At 37.3% G+C, this 16572-nt stretch overlaps 1 protein-coding gene across 1 annotated transcript; it reads left to right on the forward strand.

Moving 5' to 3' along the window:
• Positions 1–2737: 2737 nt before the first annotated feature.
• Positions 2738–5746, forward strand: LOC120462193 (uncharacterized). Its single transcript, XM_039650730.2, has one exon. It carries the CDS (start codon positions 2748–2750, stop codon positions 4353–4355), a length of 1608 nt encoding a protein of 535 aa, XP_039506664.2. The 5' UTR covers positions 2738–2747; the 3' UTR covers positions 4356–5746.
• Positions 5747–16572: the final 10826 nt, after the last annotated feature.

Below are 16572 nucleotides of genomic sequence, written 5' to 3' on the forward strand. Positions count from 1 at the left end.
CCAAGGTCACACATTGTTCACAGATATCAAGGTCTAATTTCTGGCATTTGAAAACTGAAGTTGACTACATCACTGCCCTTGCTATAGTAGCCTATAATAAAGAGTTTGCTCATCCAAATTCATGCTTTGATATGACACGTGTGTGAGATTGTCTGCAGACAGATGGTCTGTCCAGGATGTTAGTCAAAGGGTGTGAGCTGCGGGCTAGCGACTCTCGCTGCTTTTATTATTTTCCCACATACATGCACATTGGTGCTGTGCATGCCTTGCATGGTTAGGAGTCAATGCACAAATGTAAGCTATCCAATCAATGCGAGAATTTAGTAGCTTATCTCATATACTTGTTGAATGGTCATTTTCTACAGCACACAATTGTATTTTTCTTTATAAAGTGATGTGATATTTAATATAAAACCAACTTAAAATAACATGCAATGCCCTTTAAAAATACAAGAACAGTGTAAATTCTTGTTGAATGGTCACTTTAATTATACAGTGCCAAAAGTTTTGGGATGTCTGCCTTTACATGCACATGCACGTTAAAGGATTAATTCACTTCAAAATGAAACTTTTACTGATAATTTACTCACCTCAATGTCATCCAAGATATCCATGTCTTTCGTTCCTCAGTGGAAGAGAAAATACGTTTTTTTTTTTGAGGAAAACATTTCTGGATTTTTCTTCGAATATTGGACTTCCAGGCGCGTTGCAGATCAGCTCAATCTGAACAATTGTATTTAAAATGTTTTTTTTTTTTGGGGGGGGTTCGTTTTGCTAGTGATAGATTTTGTATTTTCAGTTATCAGATTCATTTACATTGTGACGTGTATCATAATTAATCCACTCTGTCGGTGTCTGCAAAGGTGTGTGTCAAACGGCCCATACAGATGAATGGCCCATTCAGATGTATGGCCCACAGAAACTGATTGGTGTGAATGACAAAGACTCAGCATTGCTCAAAATGGATTAGCATCTCCTGTGGGAGGTCCTAACAGGTTTCTATTGTTTGTAGCCCATAATCTTCTTTATAAAGTTCTGTCTCACAGACAGAACATTGGGTTAAGATTGTTGAAGGGTGACATGATAACATCGCTGCTGAAGAACTTCTACACTACAAACCTTCAATAAATTCTTCTCCCCACAAGAACTGGTCAAGCTTACTTATTTTATGTATTGGAGAAATCCAATACATTGGCGAGCCACTGAAACCACTGGTCGGCATCACCAAAATCTAACAATTTGGCGAGCCACTGAAACCACTGCTCGGCATCACCAAAATCTAACAATTTGGCGAGCCAGCCAGGAGAGACTGACAAGAAGAGAACTCATCAGCTGCAACAAGAAGTAAACGGAATAGTTTTCAAGTATCTGAAAGACTGCATCTGCATCAGAAAAGACTGCATATGTGGACACAATTTATTTGAATCAACTGGATCCGGTCTCAAATATCCTAATTTGGTGAGTGAAACTTATCAGCTCTCTAAAAGAACATCTTCTGAAAAGAATAATAGTTGACCAGTAAAGATTTGTAGTGTAGTCACACATACTGTGTATCGTTGAGAATTTTAGGCTTGGTCCTTTTTTATGAGTCTGTAGGAACCTTTTAAATGATTTAGTTAATTCTCCTGAAACTGTAGGAGCTATAGAAATAAGTTTTATAGCTTGGTCCTGTTCTCGTGAGTCTCTAAGAATCATTTAAGGAAGAGGTTTGGTCCGTTCTCATAAGACTGTAGGAGCCATTGAAATATAGGTAAAGGTTTGGTCCTTTTTTATGAGTCTGTAGGAACCTTTTAAATGATTTAGTTAATTCTCTTGAAACTGTAGGAGCTATAGAAATAAGTTTTATAGCTTGGTCCTGTTCTTGTGAGTCTCTAAGAATCATTTAAGGAAGAGGTTTGGTCCGTTCTCATAAGACTGTAGGAGCCATTGAAATATAGGTAAAGGTTTGGTCCTTTTTTATGAGTCTGTAGGAACCTTTTAAATGATTTAGTTAATTCTCTTGAAACTGTAGGAGCTATAGAAATAAGTTTTATAGCTTGGTCCTGTTCTAGTGAGTCTCTAAGAATCATTTAAGGAAGAGGTTTGGTCCGTTCTCATAAGACTGTAGGAGCCATTGAAATATAGTAAAAGGTTTGGTCCTTTTTTTGGAGTCTGTAGGAATTGTTAAAGCAACAATTGAGTCCATTCGTCCAGAAATTGTAGAAACTGTTTTAAGCGAAACTGTTGGAACTGATGTTGCTGCAAGAATTGGTAATTCTTGACTGGGTGCTAATTCAGTAGCCAATATAAGATTAAAATGTTTGGGACTGAAGTTGCTGTAAGAATTGGTAATTCTTGACTGGGTGCTAATTCAGTAACCAATATTTTAGTTTTGAATTAAACATTCTAATTGTGTTAGAAAGTAGAAGTGTATTTGCCTTCTGATGAAAGATGCAGAAAGATTGAAAATCTAATGTCTAAGGGACAAATTTAAACCAATTCAGGTTAGAACTAAGAAAGAACTGAATGAGTCTTATCAATCAGGAGCTTTCTTTTCTAGAAATGAAACAAAGAAACTTGGTCTAAATGTGAATGTTTTGTTTGGAATGTAGGATTGAAAACTAAGCTGAGTTAGTAAATTAATGATTTGTCTGTGTGACTGAAATGGTCAGACTAAAGACTGCTGAGAATTTAAATAAGCACCTTTAACGGCTCAAACAATTTTGTTTTGTTTCCACACCTCTGTGGGCACCTCTCCTGTACTTGCCATGGCTGAGTCTGCACTGAACAATGGTAATGGCCCTGCACTGAGGCCAACAACAGAAAGACATGGAACAGAACCTCCAAATGTTACCATTGATCAGATGTTGGACAATCTGAATGCATATTTGGGCAAACGGCTGGGACTGAGGAAGTGCCATGATGACATGTGCCAGAAGTATGGCATCAAGCACTCAGAGAGTGGAATATGGGCCTTGCCGGACATTAAAAGGGCTTATGGAAAGATGCAGCGCTTAAGGACAAACACCAACAGAGATGGCTTGTCTGTGATTTTGATAAAACAAATTCTACAGCATCGACAGAAGTGTGAGACTGACAAATCACAGCGCGAGTACAAAGCAGAGAAAGCAAAAGTTCGAGCACTTGCTGAACAACTGCAAAATGAAAAGAAGGAAAAAGAAAGACTCTTGAATGATAACAACAAGCTGTTAAAGTTGCTTTCTGCAAAACCAAATCCCATAAAATCTAGCAGCAAGATAGAGAAAGAGTCACTCTATCCATTTAAAGACCTCAAGAAGCTTCAACAACGTCAGTATCTGCATGGAGAAAGTGACAGCAGCTCGACTGAGAGCCCTGATGACAGTGATGTTGAACCTGAGACACATGCTAATGTCACCAAGAAAAACAAAAAGGTTAGACTCGCTCCGGTATATGTCAAGAACAGAAGGACTGAAATTGAAGTTGACAATGAGGAGGAGTATGAGGAGGAAGGCGAAAGAAGAACCCGCATCGTATCAAAAATAATTAAGAAATATGTTCCCTGTAAGACATACCAGCCAGCTTTACCAGAGCAAGTAGACAAGTGGTCTAAGGAGTTACCAGATGTGTACAAACAACCACGAAAAGTATGGCAATTTCTTCAACGTTTACAGAAGATCTACAATTTACATCCAGTAGATGGTGTGATGATTGTTAATGTGAACTTGAGGGACAAGGAACAAAAGAGGATAACTGAAAGTGTTGAAAACAGGGTAGGCGAGTCTCAAGAAAACATTGAGGCTGGATGGGAAGCTGTACGAACATTCTTGTTTGAACTGAAACCTGCAGAGGTTAATTGGGCTAGAATTACCTCATGTATGCAGAAGACTGGAGAAATTGTTGCGGAGTTCGAAGAACGCTTCAGACAAACCTGGTTGGAACACTCCGGTGTAAATGACAGTGAGGATCTGGACAAGGACACTAGCATGCCTCTGAAAACTGCTTTTGTAAATGGACTGAAACCTGAAGTTTCAAAAGCACTCAAAATCCGATATGACGACTGGGACAGCATTGGAACATCTTTTCAAAAGATTGTTGAGTGGTCAGCAAAGATTGAAAGAACACAGGAAGTCAAACTCAGAGCATTGCGATCGAAGAATATGTCATACCACAGCAAGACAATGTGGAATGAGCATAAAGAAAATGAAGATAATAGACAGTCAAAAACTCAAGGAAGATGCAGGTACTGCAACGAAGAAGGACACTGGGTCCGTGATTGTAAGCTGAGTTTAAAAAGTCAAAGTGATGATGAGGACAACCTGTTGAGGAGGTTTCAGCAGTTGACAGATAAACAAAAACAGACTCTGCTAAACGCTGTTGAGCCGCAGGGAAACTGAAGAGCCTCTCTCTGCAGCACCAACTTGTGACATCTCATCCGACAACTGATGGACTCCATGTGTATGCAAAAATGACAAATGAAGACACCACCCCAAAGGTAAAAGCATACACAGAAGTCTCAACAACTGAAGCCAAAGATGATGTCCAAGTAGAAGGTGCTGCTATACAAGCCGTAAAGGAGAGAGGTGCACATACAGCGGCATTAAGACAACTTCAACTTTTGCCATGTAAACTTATTCCAGATGAAGCACCCAGAAAACAAATGCCATCAGTGATGGAAGCTAAAACAAAACTGCATAATGACAAGCAATGCAGTAAAGATGACCACAAGGAAATTGGACTATGCCCTTTTGAACATGTCATTGGCCGGCCCCTGTCCAAAGAAAATCTAACATCTGACAGCCTTGCCCAAACTGATGAAAGACTCAGCCTGGTAGAACACAATGCCAAGAATCCATTTTCATCATTAGAATCCAAGAGGGATAGCCTACAGGATCTCATGGTAACTGATGAAGCAGTTAAGGTGCAGAGAAAAGATGAGTGGACTGATTTGAGCCAATGGGATTTGAAACATCTTCCTAGAGATGAGGGATAGACGGCAGTAGTGTTTATCAGAGTCCAGATATGGCGGGACTAGGGTTTTTAGGCCCTAGCTTGTCGCCTGAGGACGAAGACATAAACATACAGCCACTGATAAACACAGTAGTGTCCTGCCAATATTAAATAGGGACAGTTTGTCAGGCAATTATGAATTATGTCTTTAAAATATTTTCCTTGGCAAAGATACGTTCCCCGTTTCTCTTTTGTGTGATTGCAGGTGTTCCAGCATTCCAGAGGATGAGCAATTGCATCCGACGTTTAGACTGCACTGGTCACCTAGATAAAAACTTCTGAACATTCACAGAACACAACCCTATCAACCACTTCCAACAGAACACAACTCCAAAATAAAAGCCACCAGAGGACTCAAGAATTCAAGAGGATGCAAAGTTTCACTATGAACTCTTATTCTGTCATATTAAGTGGAGCCTGTATGCAGCATGCTGTATATAATGAAGTTTGTTTTGTGATCAAATATGATCAAAGGGGGGATTGATAGATTTTGTATTTTCAGTTATCAGATTCATTTACATTGTGACGTGTATCATAATTAATCCACTCTGTCGGTGTCTGCAAAGGTGTGTGTCAAACGGCCCATACAGATGAATGGCCCATTCAGATGTATGGCCCACAGAAACTGATTGGTGTGAATGACAAAGACTCAGCATTGCTCAAAATGGATTAGCATCTCCTGTGGGAGGTCCTAACAGGTTTCTATTGTTTGTAGCCCATAATCTTCTTTATAAAGTTCTGTCTCACAGACAGAACATTGGGTTAAGATTGTTGAAGGGTGACATGATAACATCGCTGCTGAAGAACTTCTACACTACAAACCTTCAATAAATTCTTCTCCCCACAAGAACTGGTCAAGCTTACTTATTTTATGTATTGGAGAAATCCAATACATTGGCGAGCCACTGAAACCACTGGTCGGCATCACCAAAATCTAACAATTTGGCGAGCCACTGAAACCACTGCTCGGCATCACCAAAATCTAACACTAGATAAGACCCTCTTTCTCAGCTGCGATCAAGCACAGCATGGCCTACCACTGGAAATATAGTGTATACATTATAAAATAGCAAACTATATCATATTTGATATTTGTACTCCTTATTTAAATTATATATTGATGTATAATTTTTATTTTTTATTTTTGATTAAAAAGACACACATTTCCTTTTAAAATACACATTTTCATTGTAAATACTTAAAGGTCAGAATACTCTGAGTATACAGCTTAGCTTGTATATTTCATATTTCAATTATATCATGTTAATATATCAAGCAACTTACAATGACATGTCTTTTAAAATATAAATGTCTACTGTAATATCTAACATAGGTTGATGAATGGTCTACACTGATTTTATATAGCTTGTATTCATATTTAAATCATATTAGTATGTCAACCAACATAAAATGACATGCACTGCCTTTTTTAAATGCAAATTTTCACACTGGTAAGGTAACTTATGGTTTGTTTCCACTACGGTACGGTACAGTTCGGTTCGGTATGCAATTATTTGCGTTTCCACTGTCAAAATTTGTGAATGGTAGCCTACCAAAAAGCCGAACCGTACCGTACCACTTTTTGGGTAGGCCCTACCCTTCCGTTGGGGTACCTAGCGCAGTGAAAGAGTACTAAAAGGTGGAGCTAAATGTAGTTTTAAGAGTTTTTCAGGCGAGAAAGTACTTTTTAAAGCTCAAATCTGTGGTTTATTTATAGATTTTTGATAATTTGACTGAGATCCATTCCAAGCGATCACCGGACGCTTGCGCTCGTGTCCCCGCCTGGAACAGCCTTTCCTCAGCTAGTCGTTCTGATGTTTGCCGCTGACTCGGACGTCTCTGTAGTGGTCTTGTATAAACCTAACAGGTGATCTTTGGTCTCGTGAATCTATTATTCGTTCCCTGGCCAATAGTTTTGGCAGAAGGCTACGTGAAGTTTCATTTCTTTGAGCGCTGAATTTGTAGGCTATATTTGACTGACTGAATTGTTTGTTGATGTTATTTAAGCTTTACTGTATATCTTTTTGTACCTTTTATAGTGGCTATTATTGATAAAACTGAAATTCAACAAAAAGAGATAGTTTTGTAATTTATTTTATTTTATTAGGCTACAAGATCATCTGTAATGTTGTTTATTGCAACATTTATGCGATATGCAATACATTACATTACATATTGCCTGGAATATGTTTAATATTTTTCAATTTAAACGAAAAGAGGCAGGGTTGTTTTATATTTAGTTTTGTTATAAATATAGGCTAACGTTATAGGCTACATGCAGAATATAATCAATAGGCTATGCGTTGCCTGAACCACTTATGTGCTTTAGAATGCTTACAAAGTATTGAAATGAAATCGAAAAGAAGCAGAGTGGTGTTTTATAACATATTTCGTTTTATTGTTGCCAAATGAACACACAGAGATAACCGGAGTCGCGAGAGTACCGCGTTCAAGAACGCGCTGTTCCATTAACAGAATTACTGGACTCGCGTCCTCGTGATCATTCTCCTCAGTCGGACTTTGCCTTGGCTTCTTGGAAACGCCTAATGGCAGCGCTTGTTTATAGTGACAAACATGCCGAGAAGCAAGAACAAGATCTGCTGTCTGTCATCCATTGTTGTTTACTATGTCGCTTTCTTCGCGCGAAAATGACGTCGATCGCTTCTTTCCAGCATAGGCCTACCACCAGGCCTATCAAGTAAGGCCGGGTATTGTTGGCGGTGGAAACACAAGCCTGATGGTACCGACCCGACCCGTACTGTACCGTACCGTACCCCTCAGTGGAAACGAGCCATTAGTAAACCAATTATCATCATGTTTATAGTTGTATTTTATATTCTTTTTCCAATAAACTTTTTAAAGCATATGCAAACTAATGCAAACAAAAAATGTTATTTAGATCTCCTTAATGCGAATGCCCGCATCAAGAAAAACGCAGAGGATCTTTTTACGATATGAGTATTTGTTTATTTTCTGAAATCGGAGAGGTCTGAAATCCTGTCACTTTTATGTTCTTATAAACTTGACTTTAATGTAATTATTTCTCCTTTTCTTAATCATGTGCATGAGAGGCACTTTGAATACCCGCATTAAGACAATGTTGAAGTCAACAAGAATTCTAATAGTTCCCATTGAGTGCTTCTCTGTACGTGTCTGTATACCGCGTTGCCAGGTTTCCTCGCTGGTCTCTGGAGCCTCTGCTCACCCAGGAGGAGATTAAAGAGCGAGGCAATGGTACAGGTTGTTTTTTTATCCATGCCAAAATAAAACCTGTAAATCAGCTCAGCTCCAGAGTGCTGTATTTTGTCAGGTCCAGCTGTATTTGGTGCTCTAAAGGGTTGTGTAACGCTGACATTTACATGTGATGAGATCTCAGCGTTTGCTTGCATTTAATTGAATTATAAGCAGCGGTTTGCAAAGCGCTTATTGATTCTTGTTAATTATTCATTAGTTGTGGATTTTATTCCCAGTGTCATGTGGCTGCATGGATTTAGTCATTTTGATAAAGAGATTTTTTGTGAAGTGTTTGAGCTCTACTTTTACTGACATGTGAAGCAGGTGGACTATGGGAAGAGTCATGTGGTGCCACAGTAAGCCTCTTTCAGTCTCACATGCACTGTTTGTGTCACAGGGCAGCTGGGGGATACTGAAAGATTTCATTCACATGCTGACACACACAAACCGCCAATTCGCCAAAACGTCCCGAATTGCCATGAGATTGTGTTCACTCCTAGAAGAAAAGGCTGTGAACCTTGCAGGGTTCTGTCAGGGGCTTCATTGAACCTTTTAGGGGTTCCCATCATAGAATCATTTTATGGATTAAAAATCATTAATTTTTTATTAAATTTTTTTTTTGACCAAATTTGATAATAATATGTAAACCCTTTTTCAAAGTCTTAATTTTGTTTTTGGGCGCTACTATTATAGGCGTTCATGCTTGAAAGTTAAAAAAAAACCACACATTATTTTTGGCAATCTTGTCACAGTTAAAATCCTCCATATTCAATTCAATTTAATTTCCTACCGTTTCATAGAGAAATGTCTAGCACATTGATTTGCCAGTTGTGGTTCTTTCATGCGGAGAACTCTCCTCATGAGTTTTCAATTTGCATAATGAATGATGCATTTAAATATGATTACCAAATGTATCTTTACAAAAGTACATGGTGGATAACATTGAATAAATATCTTTTCATCAGGTCAGATACTGATTGTTAATCACTCAATCCCCCTTATCTAAACCTCTCAACACTCACACATCCGCCATGTTTGTTTTTTGTAGTTCTAATCAAATCCTCGCCCAATGTGCGATGGGTTGTGGGCAGTATTAGCCGTTAGTGTGCACATATCTGCTCTTCAAATTCTAACAGTAAGTAGACGTCCATATCTTTGGAATACTAATTTCAAAATACTATGATTTGGGACACACTAATTCTCATTTAGGATGTTATTTAGGACTCTATATGTTTAGGACGGATATGCAAATTGGGATGCAGGCAGCAACTACTCAACTCGATCAGGCCACGCCCCTTTTTTGTGAATGAGGGAATTATTTAAATAATTAGAGGAATATGGTGACTTTGTGCTTTGTAACTTTTTTTGTAACTCGTGCTCAAGCAGGAACATTACACACTAAAGAATATTGAAAATGTAAAAAGAATAACAGGACCCTTTTGAGAAGTTTTTTCCTTATATAGAACTTTTAAAATTGAGTTAAGAACCCTTGAGTTCTATTTCAAACCACACTAAACCTTTTTTTCTAAGAGTGTACACATGACCTACACATGCTACTCTTGATTTAAACAATGCAGGAGAACTAAGCCATACCAATTTTCCAACAATGCTGTGATCGCAGCAGGAAATAGGCCTCATTCTTGGAAACACTCTCAATAAGTGAATCCCAGGGGTACAGATGCCTGATTAAACCTATAAAACAGAAAATTAACATGTTAAAACTAGTTGTAAATGAAAATGTGTGTACATATGTGCTACTTTGGACTGTTTTTGACCCACAGTATTTTATTGAGTGATATTTATAATAACGCTGAATGATTTCCACTATAAGATTAGTTGGAAAGATTACTTGTGGAAAACAATGTGACGCTCTGAATGCTCAGTTTTCTGCCCGTGGAAACATCAATATCACAGCAAAACTCCCGGTGTTAAATGAACATAGCCATTGTTTATATAACCCACACTAAACTGTTGGAGAACATACATGCAACACTGAATATATTTGTTTAATATCTGAGTAGGATATTTGCCTACTTGTCAGACTTTGACCTGCATGCCATTCTCCTTTCCTTTTGGCAGAAAAAATGGTTACCATGGTAATTTTGTGCAAGGAAAACTTCAGCTGACACAAATACTCTTGCAGGCTTAGAGAAACCCAATCTACAATCCTGCTTTGATCAGTGATTCCAAGAAGTGTTTGGACAAATTAAAACTCCTAAAAATTAAGAATACCACATACACTGTTTAGTGTTTACTGTTCAAAAGTTTTGGGTCTGTAAGATTTAAAAAAAATTATTTTCTCTTACAAGATCAAAAAACTAAAACACATTAAAAATACAGTAAAAAACAGTAATATTGTGGAATATTATTATAATTTAAAATAACTGTTTTCTATTTGAATATATTGTAAAATGTTGCTAGCAACATGCTAATGCATGTTACCTAAATGCTAAATAATGCTAGCAACGTGGTAATTCATGTTAACAGCATTCTAAAACATGCTAGCAACATGCTAACTCGTACTCAAGACTACTAGATAACAAGCCTGCAACCTTCTTCAGCCAAAAGAGCGTAACGGCTAATGCTAACGCATGTACGCGGGAAAGGAGAGCAGAGGCCATTTTTTATGAATGGATGTCAATGGAGAAGAGGTTTCACCACACTGATAAACTGCTTTTGTGAGGAAACACCTTATCACTTGAGTAATCGACAGGCTGTTCGCTAATCTTCAACATGTTTTATGCTAAACAAAACTTTTGTTGGGAACAATATGCCGCATTAGTATAGTAACATTGAGTGATCAATGGTCACTCACCACCTCAAAAAGCATGCACAGAGAAGTCTTAGGCCATCAATGTGTAGGCTACTTACATTTACGAGTCATTAAATCATGTTTAATTTGGACTTCTCTGTGCATGCTCTTTGAGGTGGTGACCATAGACCTCCATTATATGACTGACAGACAAGAACGGTTTGACCTAAAAATATCAAAATTGAAACTACTGCAGAAACAAAGACACCTCTTGGATGCCCTTAAGCTAAGCTAAAACATACCAAAAATTAATATTCAAAGTGAACTATCCCTTTAAAAAACGCAACCAGTCAAAGAAAAGCTTGTGTGACTGTCATATTTGCATGCCTCGCTGAAACAAAAATTTAAATATGAAAAATATGCAGTATTTAAAATAAAAGTATTTAGCAAAAGTTAAATCTTGAGAAAAAAAAATCTTATAATTCGTCTTATAATCAGGGTCGTCTTATATTGGGAACAATAAGGTAAATCATGATAGCAACATGTTAAATCATGCGTACAACATGCTCATTCATGTTAGAAACATAATAGCCTACTGTACATGTTAGCAATGTGCTAAAACCTACTTTTTTCATGCTAGAAGAATGCTAATGCACACTAGGGATGGCTCGATACCACAATTTTGGCTTCGATACGATACCAGAACCTAATACCTCGGTATCGATACTAAATCGATACCACAGTCGGAAAAAAAAGTCTAAATTTAAGTGAATTGAAACAATTTTATTAAACACTGCTTGAAACTCTCAACTACCATATGTGCAAAGAAAAGTATCCAAATAAAAAACATATCAAAATTTAAAAAATAAACAAATTATGTGTAGGTAAAATTTTGATTTTGAAAATTTTGAAAAAAAAAAAACACTGTTATTCTACAATTAAAATTAATATCTATAATAATAGATTAACATAATAGAATAATGAAATGACGAAAACCATTAGCTGTCATGCATCAACAAAGAATTATCAACATTTATTGCATTTTTTCATCTTGGTTTGGTTACTGTTTGTGTTTGGGTTCATATTATGCATATAATGCATTGCAAAAAGTAATGTTATGATGCTAAACATTAGGATATTACATTTTTAGGTCATTTTATTACTGATTGATCTAGATTAATCAATGCTATATTGTTAGGCCAGGTTCCTTAGTGAATGTTGACAAATGTAGCTTAATTGTAGGCTAATATTATTAATATTTATATTACTACCATCTCTCTCTCTCTATGGGTCGCCACAGCGGCAGTAATGCCATTCATTTTACTATTACTTTTATGCTTTATTAATTCAAATCAAATGAATATATTTGTTTGAAACAGCAAAAATTATGAGATCATGAGACGGTAACTGAATTGGTTCTAGCGTGTCATGCAAGAAGATTTGAGCTTTCGTGTTTACCGTATCATATTTAATTGATAAGCTCTTATGTATGTGCGCTGTTCAGTGTTCAATAAAAGTCTAAATTAAATCAGTTGAATGATGAACTCACCAGTTGATCTCTTAAACAAGTCAGGATGAGCAACTGACGAGCACTTTGACAGATTTGATGTGTTGCATTCCATGGCAACACATTATTGAAAGCAAAGTTTGCAAAGTGGTGCATTGAGGTCTGTTTCTATAGGTACTATTCTCATTAATTTAGTAGGCAAAGTAATGCCTTCTTTCACTCATACTGCTCTCTCTATTTATTAATTTCGGGCGTGTAGAAATCCGAAAGAGCTTAATTTCCACCGTGTTCCTTCATTTGCCGGTTTCGCGTGACTCGCGTCAGTTTCGGTAGCGCACTGCCACCTAGTGGAGAACTTCGGAACAGCAGCTCATCAAATACCGAATTTAACAAAATGATGATATTGTACCGTTTGAAATGTATTATATACCGGTATTTTTGCAATACCGGTATACCGCGCATCCCTAATGCACACTAACAAAGTGCTTAATCATGCTAACAATGTGGTAAAACATGCTAGCAACATGCTAAATCATGCTAACAATATGCTAAAGCCGTCAAGCTGTTTAAAGCAGCGCTCAGTAAGACTGGAAACTTCTTTGCTGTTTTCTCGCAGGTTTCTCTCTCGAGCTCCCCCTACAGTTTCGGAGTATATATACATGAGAAAACTGTCGTAAACTCGTTGTCAACTCCCCCTCCCATCTCGTTCAGGCAGGCCATGTGAATTTGTTTTCAGAGAAGCCGGCGAACAAACGGATTTTGTCCCCACCACTTTTGAAACATCTCGCGGCACAGATGTACTAATGCAAAACATCTCCAGTTAACAGCATTCGTTTCATTTGTTTGTTAAATAACAGGCGATCTAGCACTGAAATGTGTTGGCTTCTCTCAGAAACGCGCTTCAATCCGTTGCGGAGATTCTTTCCGGTGAAATCACAAATAAAAATGCACACAAACGTGTCCCTTTTTCTCATGGTTTCTAATTCCTCTCTCGTATATTTTCCCCCACTCATCAAAACATATAAAACCACTGATAAACATTATATCAATTCAACCACTGATAAACATTATTGGTTTTGATGAGGGGGAAATAAAAACTATTCGAGTGCGGAACCTCTGGCCGGACCATCACTGTATTGTGCTCATTTTTATTTATGTGCATCAGGAAGCTATGGACATCGTCGTTCAAAACATTACCTACTCGAAAGAGAAAAAAGAATGAATGCGTTACCCAGCACTTTTGAAAATGCCCTTCCAAATGCGTCTCTGTCCCCAGCACATTTCAAACCAAACTGACGCCCGAGCCATGTCCACTGAGGTATGATTCTCAGAACAATATTATTCAAATGTTGAGATAGTGTATATTTTTATTGTGTTACCAAACGTTATCAGTAACATTATGGTTAAAAATCAATAATACTATAAGAAATATTTCCGCTATTTATTTATTTTTAGTTTAGCCTACAGCTATAGCTACTTTGATTATGCATTATCAAAATACATGTTACGTTACATTCATCATTTTTCTGGTGATCCGAGTTGTCTATCGTAACGATTGACCAAAGAAAGTCAAACACGTTTAATTTGTTTATTACAAGTTTGTTTATTTTATTATTGAAGCTTGAGACCGGTGGTACTGGTTGTCTGGGGTGCCTCGGAGTTGATAACACTTGCCAACGCTTGTAGCTAAAAAGGAAAAAGAAAATGTATCAATCTTTTATCAACATATCATTTATAGACAAGGTCAAAATAGCACAGATGGAGTTGCATGTGTGAAGTTGCAATGCAATTTCTCGTTTACTTATAGTTCTGTTTGTGTAAATGTGGGTAAATAAATATAAAAAAGTTGCATTATTAGCTAGCAGCTCTCGTGTCGGTTTATGCATTATCAAGTCAGCAGCACAGTATAACGTTACTAATTCTGAGGCTGACGACAAGCTAAACTAATGCATAATTTGTAGAATTTCAGATCGATTTATAGGCGATCTGAGAAACACAAATAAACCCTGATAGAGGAACGGACAAAACACTTACTTACAGAAAACAAGCAAGTTTGTTTGCTAATGAAAATGCTAACATCTAAGTTACAGTATCTGACGTACTAGTAAGCCGGTAACAGACAGCGAGCATAATATAATAATAAAAAAAAAAAAACAGACAATAGCAAACATCCCGACTCCCGAGGTCACAATTACAAGAAATACAAACATTAAACACAGTTTATTATAAAGATACTTACAAGTGCAACAGCAAGAAGGCCAGGTCAGCATCGGTTTTGCAGGCTTCGCTTTCTTTCAGTTCTCTCTATTCTGAAAAAGCCGGTCCGTTTCTCTTCTTTGTTTCTCTGATAAACACTTCCGAGCTGTCTTCTTCTTCTTTTACATCAGCCATCACGAAAACTTGAAGAATTCAATATCTAGCGTTACCTTTTTCTTATAGCTAGCCGGCTCCTGGATGGCCGGGGGCGTGTACGCATGCGTGTGCGCGTATAGTGCCGTAAAGCAATTCGTTACCTCGCGAGACCTGAAATCTCACGATACTTCCTAACACTGAGGCCGGCGAGCCGCCGGCCCAAAGTTGCAAGGGTGGTTTTGCGGCTCACAGGCACCAGGGGGGTGCGAGATGATCACCATTCAACACGAAATCAGTAATATTAACATTACAATGACTCCAAAGCTGTTCAGTTAAGGTAAAAAAAGTTACTTAGTTCTGCTTTAAAGTTATTTTAAACTTTCAGACCTGGCTTTGCCAGGTCAACATCAAACTTTAGTTTATACCGTATGCCAAGATACCAAAAAAGCATATTTTACAAAGCATGGCCTTCTTCAGCTTGTCTAGAGTTTGGTGTTTTATTGTTCCTCCTGATCAAAACACTTGATGGGAGATTACATCATCAGATCTGGCTGTACATCTGCGAGTGCTGTGTGTAGTGGGAGTTGTACCGGTTCTGAGATCTTCGTGGGTGTAGGTTTAAACCTCTATGGTTTAAACCGAGTGGTGAGTGAGATCACTCCAGACCTACAGTAGTTAGTTAGTATCCTCACCGCTGCCTGGTTAGTTACAGATCAGATTCATGGCATGTCTCTATCGAGTGTGACTCAGGGATCTGAGTCACACAAACACACACAGTTCATATATGATAGATGTCAGAGAAACGCAATGCTGCTCTGATAGGCCTTTATCCATCACTAGAGTCGGTTGTCATGGTAATTTTGCCTCCTGTTGCCTGGAGAAACATGAAGCTTCGCGCCGTCCTTTCACAAGTAAACTCCAGCAAACGAGAATTTTAAATTGGTTTTCAGAGGTTTATAAGCTATAATAAATGGGAAGGGAAAATTTCCATGTTGTTCTATATGCTATCTCCACATTTCGTCCCTGATAGTTTTAAACGCACTATACAAAAACAAATGCGTTAAAGATATGCATTTATCATGAGCAGATTAAAAAGACATTCCGTTACGAAACATTTGATACGACGCTTTATATGACATATACGTGATACGAACCAGACAATATGTCTAAAAGTTATCGTTTAAAATAACGCTTGTCCTTCAGTGAAATTATAATCCTTGTTTGAGCCCAGCACTAATACTTAGCGCCTCCTGCAGGACAAAAATCAATAAATCTTGACATAAAAATTAAGAAATATTGTAAAAATATAATATAATTCAAAATATATAAATATAACCCTTTACACAATAAGGTCTAATATGTTAATATTACTTAATGAATTACCTAATGAGTGGGCTATTATATTTATACAACATTTATTGACCATTGTTAATGTTAGTTGATAAAAAATGTACTGTTCACTTTAGTTAGTTCACAGAGCATATACTAATGTTAACACATGCAACTTTTGATCTTAAAAATGTTTTAGTAAATGTTGAGATTAATGAATGCTGTAAAAGTATTGTTCATTGTTAGTTCATGTTAACAGATTTCAATTTATTACCAATTATATAGTATAGGGAAGTATGCGATTTCAGATTTCAGTATGCAAAGAAATACATTTGTAAAGTCGAATCAAACAGCCAAAAGTAATACATTATTAAATAATATTTATTTTTTCTCACCTATGTACAATCCCATTCAGTCACAACATCCCACC

Source organism: Pimephales promelas, chromosome 14 (genome assembly GCF_988280905.1).
Source record: "Pimephales promelas chromosome 14, fPimPro1.hap1.1, whole genome shotgun sequence".
NCBI lineage: Eukaryota > Metazoa > Chordata > Actinopteri > Cypriniformes > Leuciscidae > Pimephales > Pimephales promelas.